Raw genomic sequence first — 22,887 nt, forward strand, 5'->3', positions numbered from 1 at the left:
TATCTATATTATGATTTTTATGGTCAAAACCAGAAAAAACATCCCGAGCGACAAAACAAAAATAGGCCTTTGTTTTGTGATCAAGATGTTTTTTTCATCTAAACATTGTTGTGAATCAATTAATATTAATGAAATACTGTGTTAGATTTGCTATACTTTTTATTTGAAATATATAGAAAAACTTGACAAAATTGAAGATTGTACAGGGTGTATTCAAAGGTCAGGCTTTTTTTTTAACGGAAGGTACAATTGGTGAAAATAATTCACCTTTGAAAACACCCTGTACACAAATAATTGAGCTCTGAATATGGGACACTACAGAACATGGTGAAATGTTATATGTGTGTTGTATAGGTGTTATTTCTACACAATACATTTTTTTCCAATTAATAGAATCAGTTGAATTTGTACAACTTTTATCAGAAATTAATATGAACAAATATTTGATACAACATATTTCAAGAATTCTTTCACATATTAGTTACAGAATTTTCAGAACCACAATTAAAAACAAATTTACATAGGTGTAACCTGTATGTCGTTAAAGATATGTAAGAATAACAAGTCATCTCCAAAATGCAAATAACTTCACTAATAACATGAATTGCATATCAACATAATAAAACATATATCCAGCTATAAATGATAAAATTCAGTGATAAATTGAAATACATGTATCTATTCCCATGTTTAAAATTGTAGTGTGAGAGTGTGTAAGAGCCTAAAAGTACGAGTGCATTTTATTTGGTTTTGAGAAAATCAGATTTAAAGTTAAAAATTATTCCCAAATTCGACCTGTTGGTTTCTCAAGTACTTTATATTGCTCTGTCTTTTTCAATTGAAGTTTTGGACTTACTGTTTTATACCATCCTCAGCTTGTCCCACGTCTTATACTCATAGACAACGTGGTGATCGTTAAAGTGCAACTCTTCACATAGACTAATTTCATGGAACATCAGAGAACAAGTTTCTTTGGTATAAGTTTAGATTAGTGCCCACCTCCAATTTTGTCGGCGATTTTTTCTTAGATAAAGCATTGTATGAAAAATCGATTGGTACATGTCTCAACTTTAGGAGTTTTGTAGTTTGGGAGATATGATTTTTCGAAATTCTTATGAAAATTGCGAATATTCGGTATAAATCAGTCGAATTGTAACATTTTCCCTGTTTAGCGCTTTAAATAACTAGGTGCAATCGTTTATGCGTTTAATTAATATCTTAAAATGGTATTTTCATGTACAAATATGATTTTTCACTGTCCCAACCTAAACTAACCTAACCTAACCTCAAAACCATTATTTATATTTTCATCGAAAAATGAAAAATTTCCCACATTTTTCGGAATAAACTAACTGAAAACGTTAACTCATCGGGTTATCTTAAGGCTAACATTCGAATTCATTGAAATTGATGAAAAAATCGAAGACAAAAATCCAAGGTGGGCGCTAAAGTAAACAGGAATACTGCTCAGTATTTGGGAGATGCAACCTCAAAGAATCTATAATGACTCTACGTATTTCAGGAGAAACTTTTTTACTGCAGTTCACCAAGTCAATGTCTTGACATAATGAAAATCCTATTCACTTCAGAGTACTGAAAATAAAAATCAATCAATATCACATTGTACGAGTTTCAATACTTACGTTCCCATTTTTATGGTAAATTCAAAAAACTTATATTCAGAGAATCTTTTGTACTAGTTTCCACAGTTCCTCACCATACAATAGTTTCCATACGACATTTTGAGCAAAGATATTTTTCTTTGATTTTGAAGTTAAGGAAATACACAAAAAACTTAAATAGAAATGAGTTTATTCAAATATTACATGTTTAAACTCTAGAAAAAACTGTGAGTTATTTATAGGTTTGTTCGTAGAGTAGTCCCAAACTGTCCCGAACTGTACAGAGCAGGCGCAATTCAATATTTGCGTTCGTAGTGTCGTAATTTCTGATTCAGAACTGACAGTCGACTGTTCGCAGAGGCCGTTCTGTATCAAACCACGACCGTTTGAAAAATTCACGACTCAAGCTGTGAACTAAAAATCCTGAACTGTCGGGCATGTGCAGAGGATCAGAATCAGAACAGTTTCGAAAGTTATAACTTTCGAAAATGTTATAACAGGTGAAGTCATTTGATTTTGGATATATTCGGACTTAATTGCTTTGTTGAATATGAGGTATTTAGATTTTCTTCAAGAAATAAATTGTGTACTCATCAAGTAGTGATGAAGAGATTTTTGTCTTACTAACTCAAGGAGAACCCAGTCGCAGAAATGAAAATTATATTCAGACAGTGCGATCCTACCAGTGATATAGAGTTTTGGAAACATTTTAGAGTATCACGTGGACTGTTGAATAATTGTGAATTGTGGAAAGATTTGAACATTCTGAGTACTATTCGTACCAGGTGGGAGAGTTTGGCAAAATAACGACTTTTGAGTATGTCGTGGTATTTTTGTGGTTTTCTGGCCATGAGAGTGCCTCCTTCAGGGATGTGGCGGATATGTATGACATTTCGTTAAGCACCCTGAGAAAAATCATAAATAAAATGATTTTTTTTTTCAAACCTTTCGGCCGAAGGTATAAAGTGGCCAAACAGCCAGGAAAAAAATTAAATTGAGGCCTATTATCGAAGCAGAGGTTTCCCAGGGGTGATTGGTGCCATCGATGGTTCTTATATTAGAATTGATACGCCATCCGCAACTACCAATATGCAAACAAACTAGGTATAATTTCCGTTTTGGAATAATCCGAAACGACCAAAACGAAAGGATCATACTCATAAAACACCTTTTTTTTATTGCGCTCCAGCCCTTAAATAAAATTCAAAATTTGGCGGCAAAACGCGTTGAATTGTCGTTCGTAGACAGAGATCTCTGTTCGTAGAGCGCCCGAATCCAGGACTGATCTCGGATTCTCAGTGGTGGGGGAACGCCAGTTGTGGATTAGTTGGGAATTGCCACTACGAACAAACCTTATAATAACTAATAATAAACGACTAGAACACAGATTACAGAGTAGACTAGAATGAGCTAAATAAACGACGAGCGGAAAGATAATAGAGAGTTGAAGTGCAGCCATGAACGTAAACGTTAACGTTATAATTGACATCTACGCATGCTCATTCGTCAGTTTTTAACGTTAACGTTAGCGTCAGCTTTACGGCCTACGTAAACTAGCGGTCTCCCACGTATACCTTAAACATCGACGTACGTTAACCGAACGTTAAACGAGTAGCACCGATGACTTGCGAATGGCCGAATTTTGATTGTTAAATGCAATTCTCGATAACCTCAAACTGTCATTGTTTACATTTCCTGTGTATTTTCTCATAATGAACGAAAATTATAGGAAATCAGCAGTGATTTGAAAGTTATCAAAAGGATTAAGTTAAATTACTGTGTTATCAGATTACATTCAGTACATAAGGAAATAGCTGAAACTACACTGCAATTCTGATGTCTCTAACACTTGAACATTTCATTGATAATAAAATACTTTCAAGCTAAAAATTCTCTTTATTAGGCATATAAATCATTAGAACATCAATATTCCAAATGTTATTTAAGCTGTCGGAGCTCAATATTAGATAAAAGAGAGTTCACGCGAAACGAAAGCAAAATCAAATTGATAGGTTATGTTTAACGTCTGACGTTTCATGATGACAGCACTTCAACTCAAATTTCATTACAACACGTAAACGTTATATCTGACGTTATTTCTCACGTTAACGTTTACGTTCAGGCTAACGTTCTGTGCGCACTTCAACTCTCTAATAGAGAGTTGAAGTGCGCACAGAACGTTATCCTGAACGTAAACGTTAACGTGACAAATAATGTCGAATATAACGTTTACGTTATCGATTGAAATTTATTCTGGGAGGATTTTGCATCTCTTCATGAACTTTTTAGGGTTTTCACTCCCAATCTCTGAAACAAAATCAATTAAAAATGAAATCAACGATTTGCTCCTGCGTAAATTCTTGCACTAATTTGTCAGGAGCAAATTAACTAGAAAAAATTGTTGCCTGACAATGAACTGAAAACAAACAACGTTGAAATTATAATTCTAAGTTGTAACGTTTCGAAGTCCATATCAGACTCCTTCATCAGACGAAAAATCTACTTTTGAAAATCTTCTGAATTGTGTTTTTTTTTTCTTTTTTTTTTTTTTCAGAAGATTTTCAAAAGTAGATTTTTCGTCTGATGAAGGAGTCTGATATAGACTCCGAAACGTTACAACTTAGAATTATAATTTCAACGTTGTTTGTTTTCAGTTCATTGTCAGGCAACAATTTTTTCTAGTTAATTTGCTCCTGACAAATTAGTGCACGAGTTTACGCAGGTGCAAATCGTTGATTTCATTTTTAATTGATTTTGTTTCAGAGATTGGGAGTGAAAACCCTAAAAAGTTTATGAAGAGATAACGTTTACGTGTTGTAATGAAATTTGAGTAGAAGTGCTGCCATCATGAAACGTCAGACGTTAAACATAACCTATCAATTTGGATTTTGATTTTATTTTGCTGGAACTTTCTTTATCTGATATCTAATATTGAACCTCGACAGCTGGAATAATGTTTGAAATATTGATGTTCTAATGATTATATGCATAATAAAGAGAATTTTCAACTAGAAAGTATTTTATTATCAATGAAATGTTTGAGTGTTAGAGAAAAGAGAATCGCAGTTGAGTCTCAGCCATTTCCTTACTGAATGTAATCTGATAACGAAGTTTCATAACTAAATTCTTTTGATAACTTTAAAATCAATGCTGATTTCCTATAACTTTCATTCATTATGAGAAAATACATGGGAAATATAAACAATGACTGTCTGAGATTATTGAGAATTGCATTCAACAGTCAAAATTCGGCCATTCGCAAGTCATCGGTGCTACTCGTTTAACGTTCGGTTAACGTACGTCGATGTTTAAGGTATACGTGGGAGACCGCTAGTTTACGTACTCTCAAATAGAGAGTTGAAGTGCAGCCATGAACGTAAACGTTATTGTTATACATTGAACTCTATGGGGGTTCAATGTTGTTATAATTGACATCTACGCATGCTCATTCGTCCGTTTTTAACGTTAACGTTAGCGTCAGCTTTATGGCCTGCGTAAACTAGCGGTCTCCCACGTATACCTTAAACATCGACGTACGTTAACAGAACGTTAAACGAGTAGCACCGATGACTTGCGAATGGCCGAATTTTGATTGTTAAATGCAATTCTCGATAACCTCAAACTGTCATTGTTTACATTTCGTGTGTATTTTCTCATTGTAGTGGACTGTATTTATTTATCGGGTCTTGGAATCAAAGAACGGTTTCTTATTCACAATATATTTACATTACACTTGGGCGAACGATGACTTTTTTTTTATAGCAGGGGGAATCTGCGACCGTGAAAACACGGGGCTCTATCTCTCGCCCAGAGGAACCCATTTCTAGGGAACACTGTGGGGTTACTCACTCTACCGAGTTCGCGACCCACTAAACCTAACCTGCTTTTTTTGGTTCCGGGCATTTGCCTATAAACCATTTATCCCTTAATCGGTTAATTTCTTCTTGCACAATGTCGTGCTAGGGTTTTCATGTTCGTCCATTTCGGATATCTCTTCTTAGTATAGTTTTAATAAGTTTCCGAACTCATTTCAATCTCTCCTCAATTGATCTCTCGGTCTCCTTTTGTAAATTCTCATTCTTCCTCTGTCTTCCTCCGGATCGTAGTCCACTAGTCTCCTGAGTTCTTCGTTTGGATGTTCCTTCGCTGTTTCGAATAACTTTTCAGCTTTCCTCTTCATAAATTCGGTGATGGTTTCCCACTTCAAATCTCGATATATCTGTTTGTTCCTGACAAACCAAGGCGCATCTATGACACATCGTAGTAGCTTGTTTTCTGTTGCCTGAATTCTTTGTATATGGCTCTTTGCTGCGAATTCCCAAGCACCTGATCCATAAGTCAGTTGCGGTCTAGCAACGGCTTTGATTATTTTCAATTTTGTCTCATTTGACATGTGGCTCTTTCTACCTATCAGCGGGTAGAGCATATTCATCGCTGCCTTGGTTTTGTCAACGGCTTGTTTGATATGGCTTCTCCAAGTTAGTCCTTTGTCTAGGGTGATACCTAAATATTTTGCTTCGTTTTTCCATTCGATTTCCTCTCCATCTACCTCTAAATTTGTTGTAGTTCTTAGTCTCCTCTTCTGCAGTAATATCGCTTGGCTCTTCTATCCGTTGAGCTTTATTTTCCATTTAATACACCAGTCATTTATTTCATCTATAGCTTCTTGTAATATTCCTTCTATGATTTCTGGCTTGCGATGTCGCATTGCGATTCCCGTGTCGTCGGCACGGCATAGTCCTTGGAGATTTTGGTATATCGTGAATATATATGTTATACAGTAACGGCCCAAGTACTGACCCTTGAGGCACCCCTGCTTCCATATATCTGGTTGTGGAGTTTTCTCCTTCCACTTTCACGTAGAATCTTCTGTTCCTCAAATAATTCCTAATCAACTTGCACAGTTTCATTGAATATCCACCATATCTCATTTTATAAATCAATCCTTCATGCCATACTCTGTCGAATGCTCTGGCGACATCTAGTAGTACAAGACCTGTTGCTTGTTTATTTTGGAATCCTTCTGTTATGTATTCTGTGAGTCTCAGTAATTGCTGTTCAGTTGAGTGATCTCTTCTGAATCCGAATTGCTCTGCTGGAATGAGATTCAGATTTTCAGTTTCTTCTGTAAGCCTCCTAGCGATTACTCTTTCTACAACTTTTCCTAGGGCGGACAATAAACTTATCGGCCTGTAGTTTTGGGGGAATTTTTTATCTTTGCCTGGATTGTTGAACACTATGACTTCTGCAGTTTGCCACTTTTCCGGATAGTGTTCAGTCCTCATTATACCGTTTGCAATATTTGTGAGAGCAGCTATACCTTTTCTAGGTAATTTCTTCAACATAGCATTCGTTATTTTATCACTTCCGGGAGCTTTTCTATTTTTCAAGCTTCTGATTATCTCTTTTATTTCAAATGGAGAAGTTGGTTTTTCTATTTTGTCGTCTACTGGTGGTTCGTCCATTTCTTCTTCGTTGTTCACTACTAGTTCTTCCAGATCGTCATTATCGTCATCAGGTCTGTAATTTATTCTCGATTCTCTTTCGATCGAGTCCGCCAGTGCTTCTGCTTTATCGATATTCGTATATGCCATTCCTCTTTCTCCGTGGAGAGGTGGTATTTTCGTCTTTTCTCTTCTCAGACATTTTTGCATTTTCCCTGCAGAATGATCGATAGTATTTAGTTCTTGAACTCTTTTGTTCCATTTATTTGTTCTCATGTCCTTCAGGGCATTTTTTAGAACTTGGCTGTGTCGGTTTAGATTTCTTTTATTTATATCTGTTTTGTTGAGCCTGTATGTTTTTCGTAGTCTCCGATTTTCCCTGATGAGATTTTTGATTTCTCTGGTTGTATCACCGTGTGGATGTATCGGTGCTGGTCTCGTTATTTTCTTTGTGCTCTTTTTGTAGGCATCTAGTATATTCTTTTCTAGTTTATCAACTGCTCTTTCTAGGTTTTCCGGTGTGTTGATTGTCGGTATTTCTGTTACCTCCGATTGTATCAGATGGCTATATTTAGTCCAATCGGTGTATTCTCTTGTTTGCATTAGTTCTCTTCTTGGCCCTTCTCCTATTGCTAATTCGATGGGGTTGTGGTTAGAGGTTCCGTCCCACAAGGTCTCTATCGAGAATTCTCTAGTGATATTTTTCATAATTGCGATATCAATTATATCTGGTAATCCATTTCCGAATGCTAGGTACGTTGGTTCTTCAGGTCCAATAACGATAGCTTCATGTTTTTCAGCGAGATCTTTCAGTTTTCTGCCATTTCTGTTTTCCATCCTGCTGTTCCATTCTGGAGATTTGCAATTAAAATCTCCGATGCAGATTTTCGGGTTTGTTCCATCTAGTAAGTTGTTGATTTCTTCTTCCAATAAGTTATTTGGGGGTCTTTTATATGCCGATGTGACTCTTTTTCGATTTATTTCAGCAACAATCGTCACTGTTTCTATTTGTGACTCGTCAGATCTTCCTTTAAAATAGTGTTTCAGATCTCGTCTAACCAGTAAGGCAACACCTCCCCCAGTGTTTGCGATTCTGTCATATGTATATATCTCATAATTCATGATGTTCAATCGCGTATTTGGTTTTATTCTTGTTTCCTGTAAGGCTATAATATCAGGTTTTCTCTCTGATAATATTTCTTCTATCTCGGATTTTCGAGTTCTGACCCCGTTTATGTTCCAGGAGACTATTTTAAGGGAATTTTTCTTAGTTGTATGTTCCATTATTTCAGTTTACTGAACATTCCTTGGAGTTTTTTCTCCATCTCTCTTTCAATTTTCAACATGATTTTGTTAAAAAATTTTTCAGTGAAAGTGTCTAAATCGTCGGCGGATTCAGAGACTTTTCTGTTTTCTTTTGTTTAGTTGATCGTAGGTTTAGCTTGGGGCATTTTCGGTTGCTCCTTCTTCTGTACTGGTTTGGGTACTTCTTTTTTCTTGTCGTCTACTTTGGAGGGGGTGGGCTTCTTTTTCTCCTGGACTTTTTGAGGAATTGTGCTCTGCTGAGCCGATTTCTGGCCTGTTTTCCTCTTCCTTGTAACTAATTTGAATTCGCTACATCCTTTGTAGCTTGCTGGATGGCCTTCTTCACCCCACAGAACGCATGTGGCATTTCTCTCCTCACCTTTTCTGGTAAGTTCGCAATCTTTTGTGCAATGATTGCCCAAACATTTGACGCATCTGTATGGAAAAGAGCACTTGTTTTGGGCATGTCCGTACCTCTGGCATCTGAAGCATTGGCTCGGATTTTCTGCCCTTCTTTTTGATTCCACCACAATGCAGAGATTGTAGAGGCGTCTTATTTCGAAAATCTCTTTTCTCTCAGTTTTGACCAGGTATAAGGGTATAAACTTTTTGGTTTTATTGGATGTCATTCTGGACACCTCGGCGTCATGGATTCCTTGGACCTTTAGATCATTTTTGATTATATCTAGGTCAGCATCTATTGGGAGATGTCTAATAACTGCGTAGATCTTTTTCTCTTCCTCCATCTGGTACGTGAAGTACTCCTTACCAATCTGGTCAAAATATGTTGTTATGTTCCTGTAGTCGTCCACAGTCAAGGCTACGATCCTGATTCCGTCTTTTACGACGGTTGCTGAATTTCTTCAAGTAGAGAGCTTTTGAGATCTCTACCCAATCGGCTGTACCCATCGTCGTGATGGGTGGAATTTTATCTTTTTTAGGTAACTCCGTTGCTTTTTTTGCGGTCTCTTCGTCTGAAGATGAACTTTCTTTACGCGCGCGTTTTGTGGGCGGCGCGTTCTGGGTTTCTGCAACTTGAGTTGCGAAAATTTTCTTCTTTTCCGGTTCTGGAGCTACTTCCTGTTTGGAGGAATTTTTGGGGACCGCTACCGGCTTTGCAATTTCTGCAAATGTGGGGGATTTCTGTGCCGTAATCTGTTTTGCAATTTCAGCAAAACTAGGGGATTGTGGCGCTTTATTCTTGTTAACTTCCTCTCTCAAGAGGCGTATCTCCCCGACCAACTGAGACACGGTCTCAGTCAGTTTATTTATTTGAGCCTTCAACTGCCCATTCTCTTCTTTGAGCCTTACAAGCTCCTCTGCTTCTCCCTCGCTGAATTCTTCGGTGTCCGTAGCTTCCATGTAGGAGCTCTCATTGTCTGAGACCTCCGACATGGCTTTCTGCCCGTATTGAACTATATGAGGTATTTCGGAATAATAAAAAATATTGGAAATCCTTACTACTATGTTACTATTGAGCTATGTGGCTAAGTTATATATTTTCTATACTATCAGAAAAATAAATCGACTCACCAGTGATATCCGTGGAACCAGCGATCTTATGATCTGGACTCGACACTGAATACACTGAATTTGAACGAATTTCCGCTCAATAACACATACACTTATAAAACTTACAAAAAACTTCGGAAGTTTCGTAGACGGAATCACAAATTCCGCGGCTTCGCCAGTGTACACTTTCACCTCGACTTTCTCCTCCGCTTTCACTTTTGCTGCAGACTGTCTCAAACCCTCGCCTTATATACAATATGCGCCTCTTCTTAGGGTCTCAGAGGCACCGTATTGGTGGGGGCGGCTGACCTATAGGTTTACAGTTCTAATATTACATGGGTATAAATATTTATATTTTACATTTTTGATCCTTTCGTTCGCCGTCCATCTCGGTAGGTAAGTTGGTATTCCTTTTCACTCGCCGTCCGTAACAGTCCTCCCCCCGGCGCAGCTTGCGTAGTCTTCTTCCTTCAAAACGACGGCGAGCTTACTCACTGGTCGTCGGAAAACGCCGGTTCTCGTTCGTACTTCGGCGACCCTGATGCCACCATCTGGTCCGGGATATGTACTTTTCACTAACCCCATCGGCCATGTGTTTCTTGACAGTGTGCTGTCAACGATCAGGACCACATCTCCGATGCGCAGGGGACGCGCCTTGTTACGTGAGTCTCCTCGAGGTACTAAAGGGGGTAGGTACTCCCGTACCCAGCGCTTCCAAAAGTGGTCTGCGAGAGCCATACTTGCTCGCTATGTTCGTCGATCGGCCTCATCACAGGGCCCCGTGGCTGGCATGCTGGTCGATGATCCTGTAGGAAATGTAATAATTTCCTCGAAAATAAATTCACATGCCGAATTCCTACAACAAATTCGACGAGAAAATCAAAACGGAGAAACATAGGAAACCACTCCTCCTTCGTCGTACAATTTCATTGGTGCAGAGAAAATGTTCCGAAAATGGTATAAAAAGAACCCATATGGAAAGCAAAATTCATTCACATTCACACTCAGCGATCGAGACAGACGACCACCAGCCAAGAAAATTACGCATATCGCTTCCGCATTCCAAGCCTGCACATAAAAGGTTTTTCTTAAAACCACTCCAGCTACTCGAAGACCTGCGGTCCCAACACATCTGGCAACAATTATCAGGGCGACACTTGACCTGCATCCCGAGCCTGCATTCCGGACGTCAACAGTGACCGCACATTAGGGCGAAACAAATTCGTTTTTGTTAAAACGACATTGCATATATTTTACTCTTCAGGGCAACCCTCATAAAATTGGGTTGAATAAAAACTGTGATATTCTGTTGGAATATTTTATTTCACTTCCCTTTTCCCTAGAAAAACTAACGATAGTTCCAGCTCAACAGACTATTCAACCCACAATCCTATCAGAAAGTGGTTGGGTGTGAGTGCTTCGGGATCTGCTGGATTCACGCTCACGTGGGTCAGTAGTCGGGCATTTATCGAAAATTCTGCCTCCGTAAGGAGCGTCCGCAGTACTTCTTCTGTCGGTGCCTTCTCTCGCACCCTGAGTGCCGTCTTCACTGATCTTACCATCCTCTCCCACGCGCCGCCTTGGTTTGGCGCGCCAGGGGATGCAGCAACCCTTCGTCTTGTAGTTTTGGGAGCCATTCTTTATATGCCAGACGGAGTTCTTGGTCTGCCCCGCGGAAGTTGGTGCCGTTGTCTGAGTACATGAGTCGCGGCCAACCCCTGCGTGCTGCCATCCTTCTCAATGCCATGATTGTTGAGTCCGTTGAGAGTGACGCGACGATCTCGATGTGTACGGCGCGTGACGTGAGGCAAGTGAAAAGTGCACCCCACCTCTTCTCTCGCCGGCGCCCTATCTTGATCATCATTGGCTCGAAGTAGTCCACCCCACAGTTGGTAAAGGGACGGTGAAAAGGGTTCATGCGAGCAAGTGGAAGGTCTCCTGTTGCTGGGGTTGTCGGCATTGCTCGCCTTCTTCGACAAAAGGCGCAGTTCTTTTCTATGGCTCGTACCGTGAGTCGAAGGTGAATGATCCAATAGTGTTGGCGTAGGTCGTTGGTCACTCGTTCTCTATTGGCATGTCCCGCAGAGCAATGCTCCCGTAGAACAAGCAGTTTTGTGATTGGGTGACGACCATCAAGTATCACAGGTCTCTTCGTGTCACTTGGTGCGGCGGATGCTCCAATACGGCCTCTTACTCGCAGAATTCCATTCTCCATTACGGGATCTAGTCGGTAGAGCCGGCTCGCCTTTGATATGGTTCGGCCTGACCGGATTCGCTCTACCTCGTCTTGAAAGCTGTCTTCTTGAACACGTCGTATCAGCTCCTTTTCTGCGCGCTCGATGTGTCGATGTTCCAGGTTAATCGCTCGTCGTCGACAGATATCCACGAAGGCTAGAACTCTTGCTGTAGTTCTCACCAGAATTTCATATTTGGAGAAGCGGGCAGGATCAGGTACAAAGCTGGATCTTCTGGGATTCTCACTCACATGTAGGACTTCCTCTATGTGTCTTCATACGCCGTCTTCCCGGGCCACTGGTCTTCAGGTAGATAGAGGAAATCTGGTCCCTGGAACAACCGGTCCGTCGAGCTGATGGGCCCATTGGTCATACGTGTGGCATCGTCAGCCACGTTGTGGTCGGTCGGCAGCCATCTCCATTCTTCCTTTTGGGTGAGCTCAGCAATCTCACCGAGTCTATGTGCGACGAAAGGTGTATACCGTCGCATGTCGTTCCTGACCCAATGGACCACCGTCGACGAGTCCGTCCAGTACGTCGTCTGGTCTACTTCAATGCGATGCTCCCTCTTGATGGTTTCGGCGAGACGAGCACCTATCACCGCTGCCTGGAGCTCCAACCGAGGAATCGTCAGCGCTTTCTTTGGCGCTACCTTCGCCTTTGCCGCTATTAAGACGACTTCGATGGTCTTGTCGTTTCTCGTGATGCGCCAGTATGCCGTTGTCGCAAATGCCTGCTCACTTGCGTCTACCAGTATATGATATATCAATCCGTTTATACCCGTTCGACGTGTAGCAGCGTGGCAGTCGTATCATCGCGATCTCGGGAAGTTGCGCCAGCCAGGATGTGAAAAGCTCGTTTTTTTCTGCCGGGATCGGTGCGTCCCATGTCATCTGAAGTCACCATAAGCTCTGTAGGATGATCTTAGAGCGGATGGTGTAATGGCTCAATAGCCCCAGCGGGTCGTACACAGACATGACAGCGCTGAGTGCTTCTCTCTTGGTCGATGCTCGCTTCCCCGTTTTGACATCTTCAGGAACTCGGCTCATGCAGGTATTGAATCCCAACTCGTCTCGTTGAGCATTCCAATACAACCCAAGTATCTTGCTTCCGGGATGTTCTCCCCCCAGTTGCGTAGGGGCCGTTGCATGCAGCTCTGAGGGAATTCCTTTCAAAATGGGTCACTAGACGTCCATCCCTTCAAATTGAAACTAGCACGAGCATGCACTTCTCTCGTTTCTTCGACAGCCTTTCGTGCTTCCTCCGCATCTTTAAAACTCGCAACCCAGTCATCCATGTAGTGAGCGTTCTTTATGTTTCCAGTGCACGCGGGAACTCCTTTCCGTGTATGTCTGCATTGTGATTGCGGACATGCTGAGCTATGTACGGAGAGCTAGTTGCGCCGAAGAAAACACTGTTCATCTTGTACTTCTTCGGAGGCCTTTCTCGGTCTTCTCCTCTCCACAGGAACTGTTGAGCTGGTTGGTCCTCGGGTCGTACTTTGATTCGCAGGAACATCTCTTGGATATCCGCCGTGATAGCGACGGCCCCTTCTCGAAATCTGAATAATATGCCCGGCAACGACAACAGCATATCAGGTCCTTCTAGTAACTCGTCGTTTAGGCTCACCCCATTGTTTCTCGCCGCCGCGTCGAACACCAATCGATAACCCGGTTTGTTTGGATTCGTCACGGCAAAGTGGAGCAGAAACCACTTCACTGGGCTATCGTCTTCCGAACCGTCACATGGCGTCGCGTAACCCTTTTTCAATAGATTTTCAATCTGCTGGGAGTATTCCATCTTGAAAACCGGGTCCGCGTCCATCTGTATTTCCTTCCTTTTGAGACGACGCAGGCCTGATTATAACTTGCCGGCATTGTCATCTTGTCCCTACGCCATGGTAGCCCCACCTCGTAGCCGACGTCAGTCTTCTTGATGGTCCGTTCGACTATAGTGACAGCTCGCTGGTGTGCCTCGCTCATTCTAGGCTTCCCTTGTACGCCCAGTGCTTCGATCTTTAAGTGTGCTTCTACGAGATCGTGCAGTTCCTTCTCGCCTGGGTTAACACTATTGGCCCGTTCGTAAATGTGCAGTACGTCCTCTCCTTCGTAGATAGCGCGGCGAGGCGCAGTCCCATGCACCACCCATCCTAACCGGGTCTTCGATGACGCCGGCTGGTCAGATTCACCGATCCGTAGATCTCTTGAGACGATGCACTCCCAGTGATCTGTTCCAACCAATATGCCAGGGCGCGCTGAGTCGAAGCACACTTCTTCCTCATCAAGGTCCTTGAGGTGATCGAAGCTCGACAGAGTGTTCGGAATGCCTTGCTGGTGTAGCTTCAAGTCCTTCATCGTTCTTGCCCGGATCTGGTATTCCTCGCTTTCTTTGATGCCTCTAATCTTGACCGTTACCAGCTGGCTTTCTGATTCTTTCTGGCTCATGTTCACTCCCCCCAAATGAAGTGGGTGTGACGGTCCTTCTGCCCCTATGCTGGCTGCCAGTTCCTGGTCGATCAGTGTTATTGTGGCTCCCTCGTCCAACAAGGCGAAAGTCTCTCGCCTTTGGGCCCTGATATGACGACCGGACATATCTTCAATAACACCGTCTTTGGTTCAGTATGGAGTATGCGTCCCGATGCAACTGACAACACGGTTTCCTTCTTATCAGCTGGCATGACTTGTTCGGGCTCTGCTTCGTCTTGATGTAGCGACGAATGATGTGGGCGGCGACACTAGTTGACGCCGCATGGATTCGCTCGGCACTGAAAGCGTCGATGCTTCTTTTGCCCGCACTTGAAGCAGATCCGTTTCTCACGCACAAGATTCCACCGTTGATCCACCGTAAGCGCCTTGTACTTCGGGCACTCTGGCAGTACATGATTCCTCTCGCACTCGGCGCACGTCGCAGGAGCGTATGTATACCGCAGCTCTCGATCCGCTTCCCTCATCAAGAATCGAGACATAACGACGATTTCCGGGTCTGCCGAACCTTCTTGATCGAACGCGTAGTCGCACCACCGTGAACGTAAGTGGGGGCTAAGCTTGTCCAACACTTCCCGTGTTAGCATCGGATTAAAAAGGTATCCCCTTCGGTCAATCGTCTTCAATACGCAGATGATGTTTTGGATCTTGACTGCGAAACTGTTCAGGTCTGCCGCCGTCGAGTTGGGTTTCGGCAATTTTTTCAACTCTTCAAGCGCCCGGTCGATGATCACCTCCGGTCGTCCAAAGCACTGCTCTAGGGTTTTCATCACTAAATCTGGATCTGCGGCGGTGTAGAGTAGGGCAGAAACCCTGTCCCTTGCTTCTCCTTTCAAACAAGTTCGCAACCGTTGGAGATTTTCAGCAGCAGTGAGCTCGTACATCTGGCTCGAGTCCCGGTACGCCGCGTAAAAGGGTATCCCACTCGTTGACCGCTCCAGAAAACGTCGGCAAGTCGATATGACGCGACCTTGGTCGTGCCATCTTTTCCAATGTAGCTGCCAGATGTTCGATGCTACTTCTCGTTCTTGTTGGAGTTGGTGACCTTGCTCGTACTGTTTCGAAACGCGTCTGCCTTGGTTCCTCTCGTTGTAGCCCCTCCCCCCGTTGGCTGACTGGATTTTGTATCAGCCACTCGTTTACTTTCTGAAGTGGTTCTTCTTTGAAAAGGGGCTCCGCCTGCTGCTCTTCTTCGACACTTTCATCGTCTTGGATTGCCGCTACTTCTGCGGCCAACCGCATCTTCACGAGATCGGCTTCCATCTTAAGCTCGAGTCTTTTAATTTCGGCCAGTTTCTCCGCTGCCTCTGATTCTGCGAGCCGCCTTCTTGTAGTCACACTGACATTCGATCGATGTGACCTGTTTGTCGATCGATGTGACCTGTTTGATTTTGCCGGCGACCTCTCACGTCTTTTGTCACTAGCCATACTAGGTTCTAACAACCCAGACAATGGTGACGCCGGCTGATCTAGGGGGATGTTCCTCAACCGATCCAGGGAGTCGTTCCTCAGTTGTTCCCTCTCGATTGCTTGGAGACGACGTTTTTCTTCCATCTCTGCTGCGTCCACATCCTTCTTGTTATAACCATTTCGCAGCGTGTTTACGAGTTCCAGCCAATGACCGATGCCTCTTCGTGTTGCGTAGATCTGAAAAAATCCGAGTGTTTCTTCAGATCTGAAAAGATCTGTTCGCTTCTTCAGATCTGAAAAGATCTTTTCGTTACTTCAGATCTGAGAAGATCTTTTCGTTACTTCAGATCTGAAAAGATCTTTTTCGTTACTTCAGAGTGAATTGATCCGCTCGCGCTCAGACCTGAAAAGATCTTTTCGTTCTTCAAATCTTCGATCTTTTCGTTCTTAAAATCTTCGATGGTTTTCTTGATGCGGCTGAAGGACCAGACTGTAGAGGACTGTATTTATTTATCGGGTCAAAGAACGGTTTCTTATTTACAATATATTTACAACACACTTGGGCGAACGATGACTGGAGACTGCAGACATTATTTTTTTTTTATAGCAGGGGGAATCTGCGACCGTGAAAACACGGGGCTCTATCACTCGCCCAGAGGAACCCATTTCTAGGGAACACTGTGCGGTTACTCACTCTTCCGACCCACTAAACCTAACCTGCTTTTTATTGGCTCCGGGCATTTGCCTATAAACCATTTATCCCTTAATCGGTTAATTTCTTCTTGCACATTGTCGTGCTAGGGTTTTCATGTTCGTCCATTTCGGATATCTCTTCTTGGTATAGTTTTAATAAGTTTCCGTACTCATTTTAATCTCTCCTCAATTGATCTCGCGGTTTCCTTTTGTAAATTCTCATTCTTCTTCTGTTTTCCTCCGTATCGTAGTCCACTAGTCTCCTGAGTTCTTCGTAACGGCACGAACTACGCTGCTTCGGCGATTGTCGTAGGTAGCTGCAAAGAGTTAATCTTTGGTAGCTGCTAGGGTTCATTAACCTACCTGATGAGTCCGACCCTAGCAGTGGGACTATGGAGGGTAGTGGGACTACCCTCCATAAGTGGGATGAAACAATCACCCCAAGAGCACGCCATTCTTCAAATAGCGTGAACTCACCCCAGCACATACCGCCACATTATATTGTTTAATGTCTTTTTGTCAGTATTTTAGTAAAAATCGTGGTGAAAAATTGTTTAGAAGCCATATATTTCCGATTTACATTCCTAAGAAACTCGAAAAATGTCTATATATCAAGTCAAGTTAGCTGTTGAACAGAATTTCTTGTGCTTTTTCAAAGCTTAAATATAGTTTTTTTGGTGAGTGTGTTTTAAGTCTTTGTGTTTCCCAGAGTGACAAAAGTGGTTTTTGCAGTAACAAAAAACATTTTGAATAAGAAGAATTTCATAACAACAATGGTCCAGTATTGTGTTGGAAACGGATGCCATAATGCAGGGAACATAAATAACGTGCGTTCAAAAAAATTCGTCGTCAAGTAGGCTATGAAATTTCGAACGTCGATATTTCGTGTCTTAACGTAATTCTTAGCTTTTGCTGTACTATTTTCCAGGTGAACTGTCAAGATAGAAGTTAGCATTTTCGATTGTTGTTGAATTAAAATCATCAGGAAATTATAAAGATGGTTTTTACTTTTTACGGACGTGCAAAAAGCATTTATTATTGAATCCTACTTCCAAATTGGGGAGAAAATAGAAGGAGAGTGGAAATATTCTTTAATATTCCAGCGACATTCCCAATGTTGCTGAAAGAATCAATCTTTTAAAAGTATACTATTTTGCGATGCGTTGAAGGAACAGGTATGTTCAGGCCAAAAGAAGTAGTCGACTGAAGAAGAAAATCTCAGAGTTATTCAGCAATAATGAAAATATGATGACAGAAGACAGAAACTCCACGAACCTCGGTTAAAATTTTTACCAAGAATTTTTCTAGCCGCCTCAGATTGGTTGGATTCTTGATCTGACTCAATGGAAAAAATGCTTTTCTCACTTTGGGCGAATTTAACTTTTCCTCAAAAGTGCCTTTCCACTTTCCATACAAAATTATGATGTACAGGTTAATGTCATCATTGTTTACATTTTGGGAAGATGAAGTAATTCAAGAAAATACCTACGTTCAGACACCGAATATCAACGTTTGAAATTCCATAGCCTACTTGACGACGAATTTTTTTGAACGCACGTTATAATATAAGTTTTACTCCGTGTTCGTTGATAATTTTTTCTCTTATGAGTGTTTAATTGAATTCTTTATCGATTACATTTCTCAAATGAATTTGGGACGCTGTCAGGACTTGAGGAATTGGAATTTTTGGGCCACCAACGGTTTTCTCATTTCGTAAAAAATCTATATATCTCCGAAAATGCTCCGTGTTCGTTGATAATTTTTTCTCTTATGAGTGTGTAATTGAATTCTTTATCGATTACATTTCTCAAATGAATTTGGGACGCTGTCAGGACATGAGGAATTGGGATTTTTGGGCCACCAACGGTTTTCTCATTTCGTAAAAAATCTATATATTTCCGAAAATACTCCGTGTTGGTTGATAATTTTTTCTCTAATGAGTATGTAATTGAATTCTTCATCGATTACATTTCTCAAATGAATTCGGGAAGCCGTCAGGACATGAGGAATTGGGATTTTTGGGCCACCAACGGTTTTCTCATTTCGTAAAAAATCTATATATCTCCGAAAATACTCCGTGTTCGTTGATAATTTTTTCTCTTATGAGTGTGTAATTGAATTCTTTATCGATTACATTTCTCAAATGAATTTGGGAAGCCGTCAGGACATGAGGAATTGGGATTTTTGGGCCACCAACGGTTTTCTCATTTCGTAAAAAATCTATATACATATCTCCGAAAATACTCCGTGTTCGTTGATAATTTTTTCTCTTATGAGTGTGTAATTGAATTCTTTATCGATTACATTTCTCAAATGAATTTGGGACGCTGTTAGGACTTGAGGAATTGGGATTTTTGGGCCACCAACGGTTTTCTCATTTCGTAAAAAATCTGTATATCTCCGAAAATGCTCCGTGTTCGTTGATAATTTTTTCTCTTATGAGTGTGTAATTGAATTCTTTATCGATTACATTTCTCAAATGAATTTGGGACGCTGTCAGGACTTGAGGAATTGGGATTTTTGGGCCACCAACGGTTTTCTCATTTCGTAAAAAATCTATATATCTCCGAAAATGCTCCGTGTTCGTTGATAATTTTTTCTCTTATGAGTGTGTAATTGAATTCTTTATCGATTACATTTCTCAAATGAATTTGGGACGCTGTCAGGACTTGAGGAATTGGGATTTTTGGGCCACCAACGGTTTTCTCATTTCGTAAAAAATCTATATATCTCCGAAAATACTCCGTGTTCGTTGATAATTTTTTCTCTTATGAGTGTGTAATTGAATTCTTTATCGATTACATTTCTCAAATGAATTTGGGACGCTGTCAGGACATGAGGAATTGGGATTTTTGGGCCACCAACGGTTTTCTCATTTCGTAAAAAATCTATATATTTCCGAAAATACTCCGTGTTGGTTGATAATTTTTTCTCTAATGAGTATGTAATTGAATTCTTCATCGATTACATTTCTCAAATGAATTCGGGAAGCCGTCAGGACATGAGGAATTGGGATTTTTGGGCCACCAACGGTTTTCTCATTTCGTAAAAAATCTATATATCTCCGAAAATACTCCGTGTTCGTTGATAATTTTTTCTCTTATGAGTGTGTAATTGAATTCTTTATCGATTACATTTCTCAAATGAATTTGGGACGCTGTCAGGACATGAGGAATTGGGATTTTTGGGCCACCAACGGTTTTCTCATTTCGTAAAAAATCTATATATTTCCGAAAATACTCCGTGTTGGTTGATAATTTTTTCTCTAATGAGTATGTAATTGAATTCTTCATCGATTACATTTCTCAAATGAATTCGGGAAGCCGTCAGGACATGAGGAATTGGGATTTTTGGGCCACCAACGGTTTTCTCATTTCGTAAAAAATCTATATATCTCCGAAAATACTCCGTGTTCGTTGATAATTTTTTCTCTTATGAGTGTGTAATTGAATTCTTTATCGATTACATTTCTCAAATGAATTTGGGAAGCCGTCAGGACATGAGGAATTGGGATTTTTGGGCCACCAACGGTTTTCTCATTTCGTAAAAAATCTATATACATATCTCCGAAAATACTCCGTGTTCGTTGATAATTTTTTCTCTTATGAGTGTGTAATTGAATTCTTTATCGATTACATTTCTCAAATGAATTTGGGACGCTGTTAGGACTTGAGGAATTGGGATTTTTGGGCCACCAACGGTTTTCTCATTTCGTAAAAAATCTATATATCTCCGAAAATGCTCCGTGTTCGTTGATAATTTTTTCTCTTATGAGTGTGTAATTGAATTCTTTATCGATTACATTTCTCAAATGAATTTGGGACGCTGTCAGGACATGAGGAATTGGGATTTTTGGGCCACCAACGGATTTCTCATTTCGTGAAAAATCTATATATTTCCGAAAATACTCCGTGTTGGTTGATAATTTTTTCTCTAATGAGTATGTAATTGAATTCTTCATAGATTACATTTCTCAAATGAATTCGGGAAGCCGTCAGGACTTGAGGAATTGGGATTTTTGGGCCACCAACGGTTTTCTCATTTCGTAAAAAATCTATATATCTCCGAAAATACTCCGTGTTCGTTGATAATTTTTTCTCTTATGAGTGTGTAATTGAATTCTTTATCGATTACATTTCTCAAATGAATTTGGGACGCTGTCAGGACTTGAGGAATTGGTATTTTTGGGCCACCAACGGTTTTCTCATTTCGTAAAAAATCTATATATCTCCGAAAATGCTCCGTGTTCGTTGATAATTTTTTCTCTTATGAGTGTGTAATTGAATTCTTTATCGATTACATTTCTCAAATGAATTTGGGACGCTGTCAGGACATGAGGAATTGGGATTTTTGGGCCACCAACGGTTTTCTCATTTCGTAAAAAATCTATATATCTCCGAAAATGCTCCGTGTTCGTTGATAATTTTTTCTCTTATGAGTGTGTAATTGAATTCTTTATCGATTACATTTCTCAAATGAATTTGGGACGCTGTCAGGACTTGAGGAATTGGTATTTTTGGGCCACCAACGGTTTTCTCATTTCGTAAAAAATCTATATATCTCCGAAAATGCTCCGTGTTCGTTGATAATTTTTTCTCTTATGAGTGTGTAATTGAATTCTTTATCGATTACATTTCTCAAATGAATTTGGGACGCTGTCAGGACATGAGGAATTGGGATTTTTGGGCCACCAACGGTTTTCTCATTTCGTAAAAAATCTATATATTTCCGAAAATACTCCGTGTTGGTTGATAATTTTTTCTCTAATGAGTATGTAATTGAATTCTTCATCGATTACATTTCTCAAATGAATTCGGGAAGCCGTCAGGACATGAGGAATTGGGATTTTTGGGCCACCAACGGTTTTCTCATTTCGTAAAAAATCTATATATCTCCGAAAATACTCCGTGTTCGTTGATAATTTTTTCTCTTATGAGTGTGTAATTGAATTCTTTATCGATTACATTTCTCAAATGAATTCGGGAAGCCGTCAGGACATGAGGAATTGGGATTTTTGGGCCACCAACGGTTTTCTCATTTCGTAAAAAATCTATATACATATCTCCGAAAATACTCCGTGTTCGTTGATAATTTTTTCTCTTATGAGTGTGTATTTGAATTCTTTATCGATTACATTTCTCAAATGACTTTGGGACGCTGTCAGGACATGAGGAATTGGGATTTTTGGGCCAGCAACGGTTTTCTCATTTCGTAAAAAATCTATATATCTCCGAAAATACTCCGTGTTGGTTGATAATTTTTTCTCTAATGAATGTGTAATTGAATTCTTTATCGATTACATTTCTCAAATGAATTCGGGAAGCCGTCAGGACATGAGGAATTGGGATTTTTGGGCCACCAACGGTTTTCTCATTTCGTAAAAAATCTATATATCTCCGAAAATGCTCCGTGTTCGTTGATAATTTTTTCTCTTATGAGTGTGTAATTGAATTCTTTATCGATTACATTTCTCAAATGAATTTGGGAAGCCGTCAGGACATGAGGAATTGGGATTTTTGGGCCACCAACGGTTTTCTCATTTCGTAAAAAATCTATATACATATCTCCGAAAATACTCCGTGTTCGTTGATAATTTTTTCCCTTATGAGTGTGTAATTGAATTCTTTATCGATTACATTTCTCAAATGAATTTGGGAAGCCGTCAGGACATGAGGAATTGGGATTTTTGGGCCACCAACGGTTTTCTCATTTCGTAAAAAATCTATATACATATCTCCGAAAATACTCCGTGTTCGTTGATAATTTTTTCTCTTATGAGTGTGTAATTGAATTCTTTATCGATTACATTTCTCAAATGAATTTGGGACGCTGTCAGGACTTGAGGAATTGGGATTTTTGGGCCACCAACGGTTCTCTCATTTCGTAAAAAATCTATATATCTCCGGAAATGCTCCGTGTTCGTTGATAATTTTTTCTCTTATGAGTGTGTAATTGAATTCTTTATCGATTACATTTCTCAAATGAATTTGGGACGCTGTCAGGACTTGAGGAATTGGGATTTTTGGGCCACCAACGGTTTTCTCATTTCGTAAAAAATCTATATACATATCTCCGAAAATACTCCGTGTTCGTTGATAATTTTTTCTCTTATGAGTGTGTAATTGAATTCTTTATCGATTACATTTCTCAAATGAATTTGGGACGCTGTCAGGACTTGAGGAAT

At 40.5% G+C, this 22,887-nt stretch overlaps 1 protein-coding gene across 1 annotated transcript; it reads right to left on the minus strand.

The window, feature by feature from the left end:
- Nucleotides 1-11,438: 11,438 nt before the first annotated feature.
- Nucleotides 11,439-12,098, minus strand: LOC123311735. Its single transcript, XM_044895806.1, has one exon. The coding sequence runs from the start codon at nucleotides 12,096-12,098 to the stop codon at nucleotides 11,439-11,441; it is 660 nt and encodes a 219-aa protein (XP_044751741.1).
- Nucleotides 12,099-22,887: the final 10,789 nt, after the last annotated feature.

Source organism: Coccinella septempunctata, chromosome 4 (genome assembly GCF_907165205.1).
Source record: "Coccinella septempunctata chromosome 4, icCocSept1.1, whole genome shotgun sequence".
NCBI lineage: Eukaryota > Metazoa > Arthropoda > Insecta > Coleoptera > Coccinellidae > Coccinella > Coccinella septempunctata.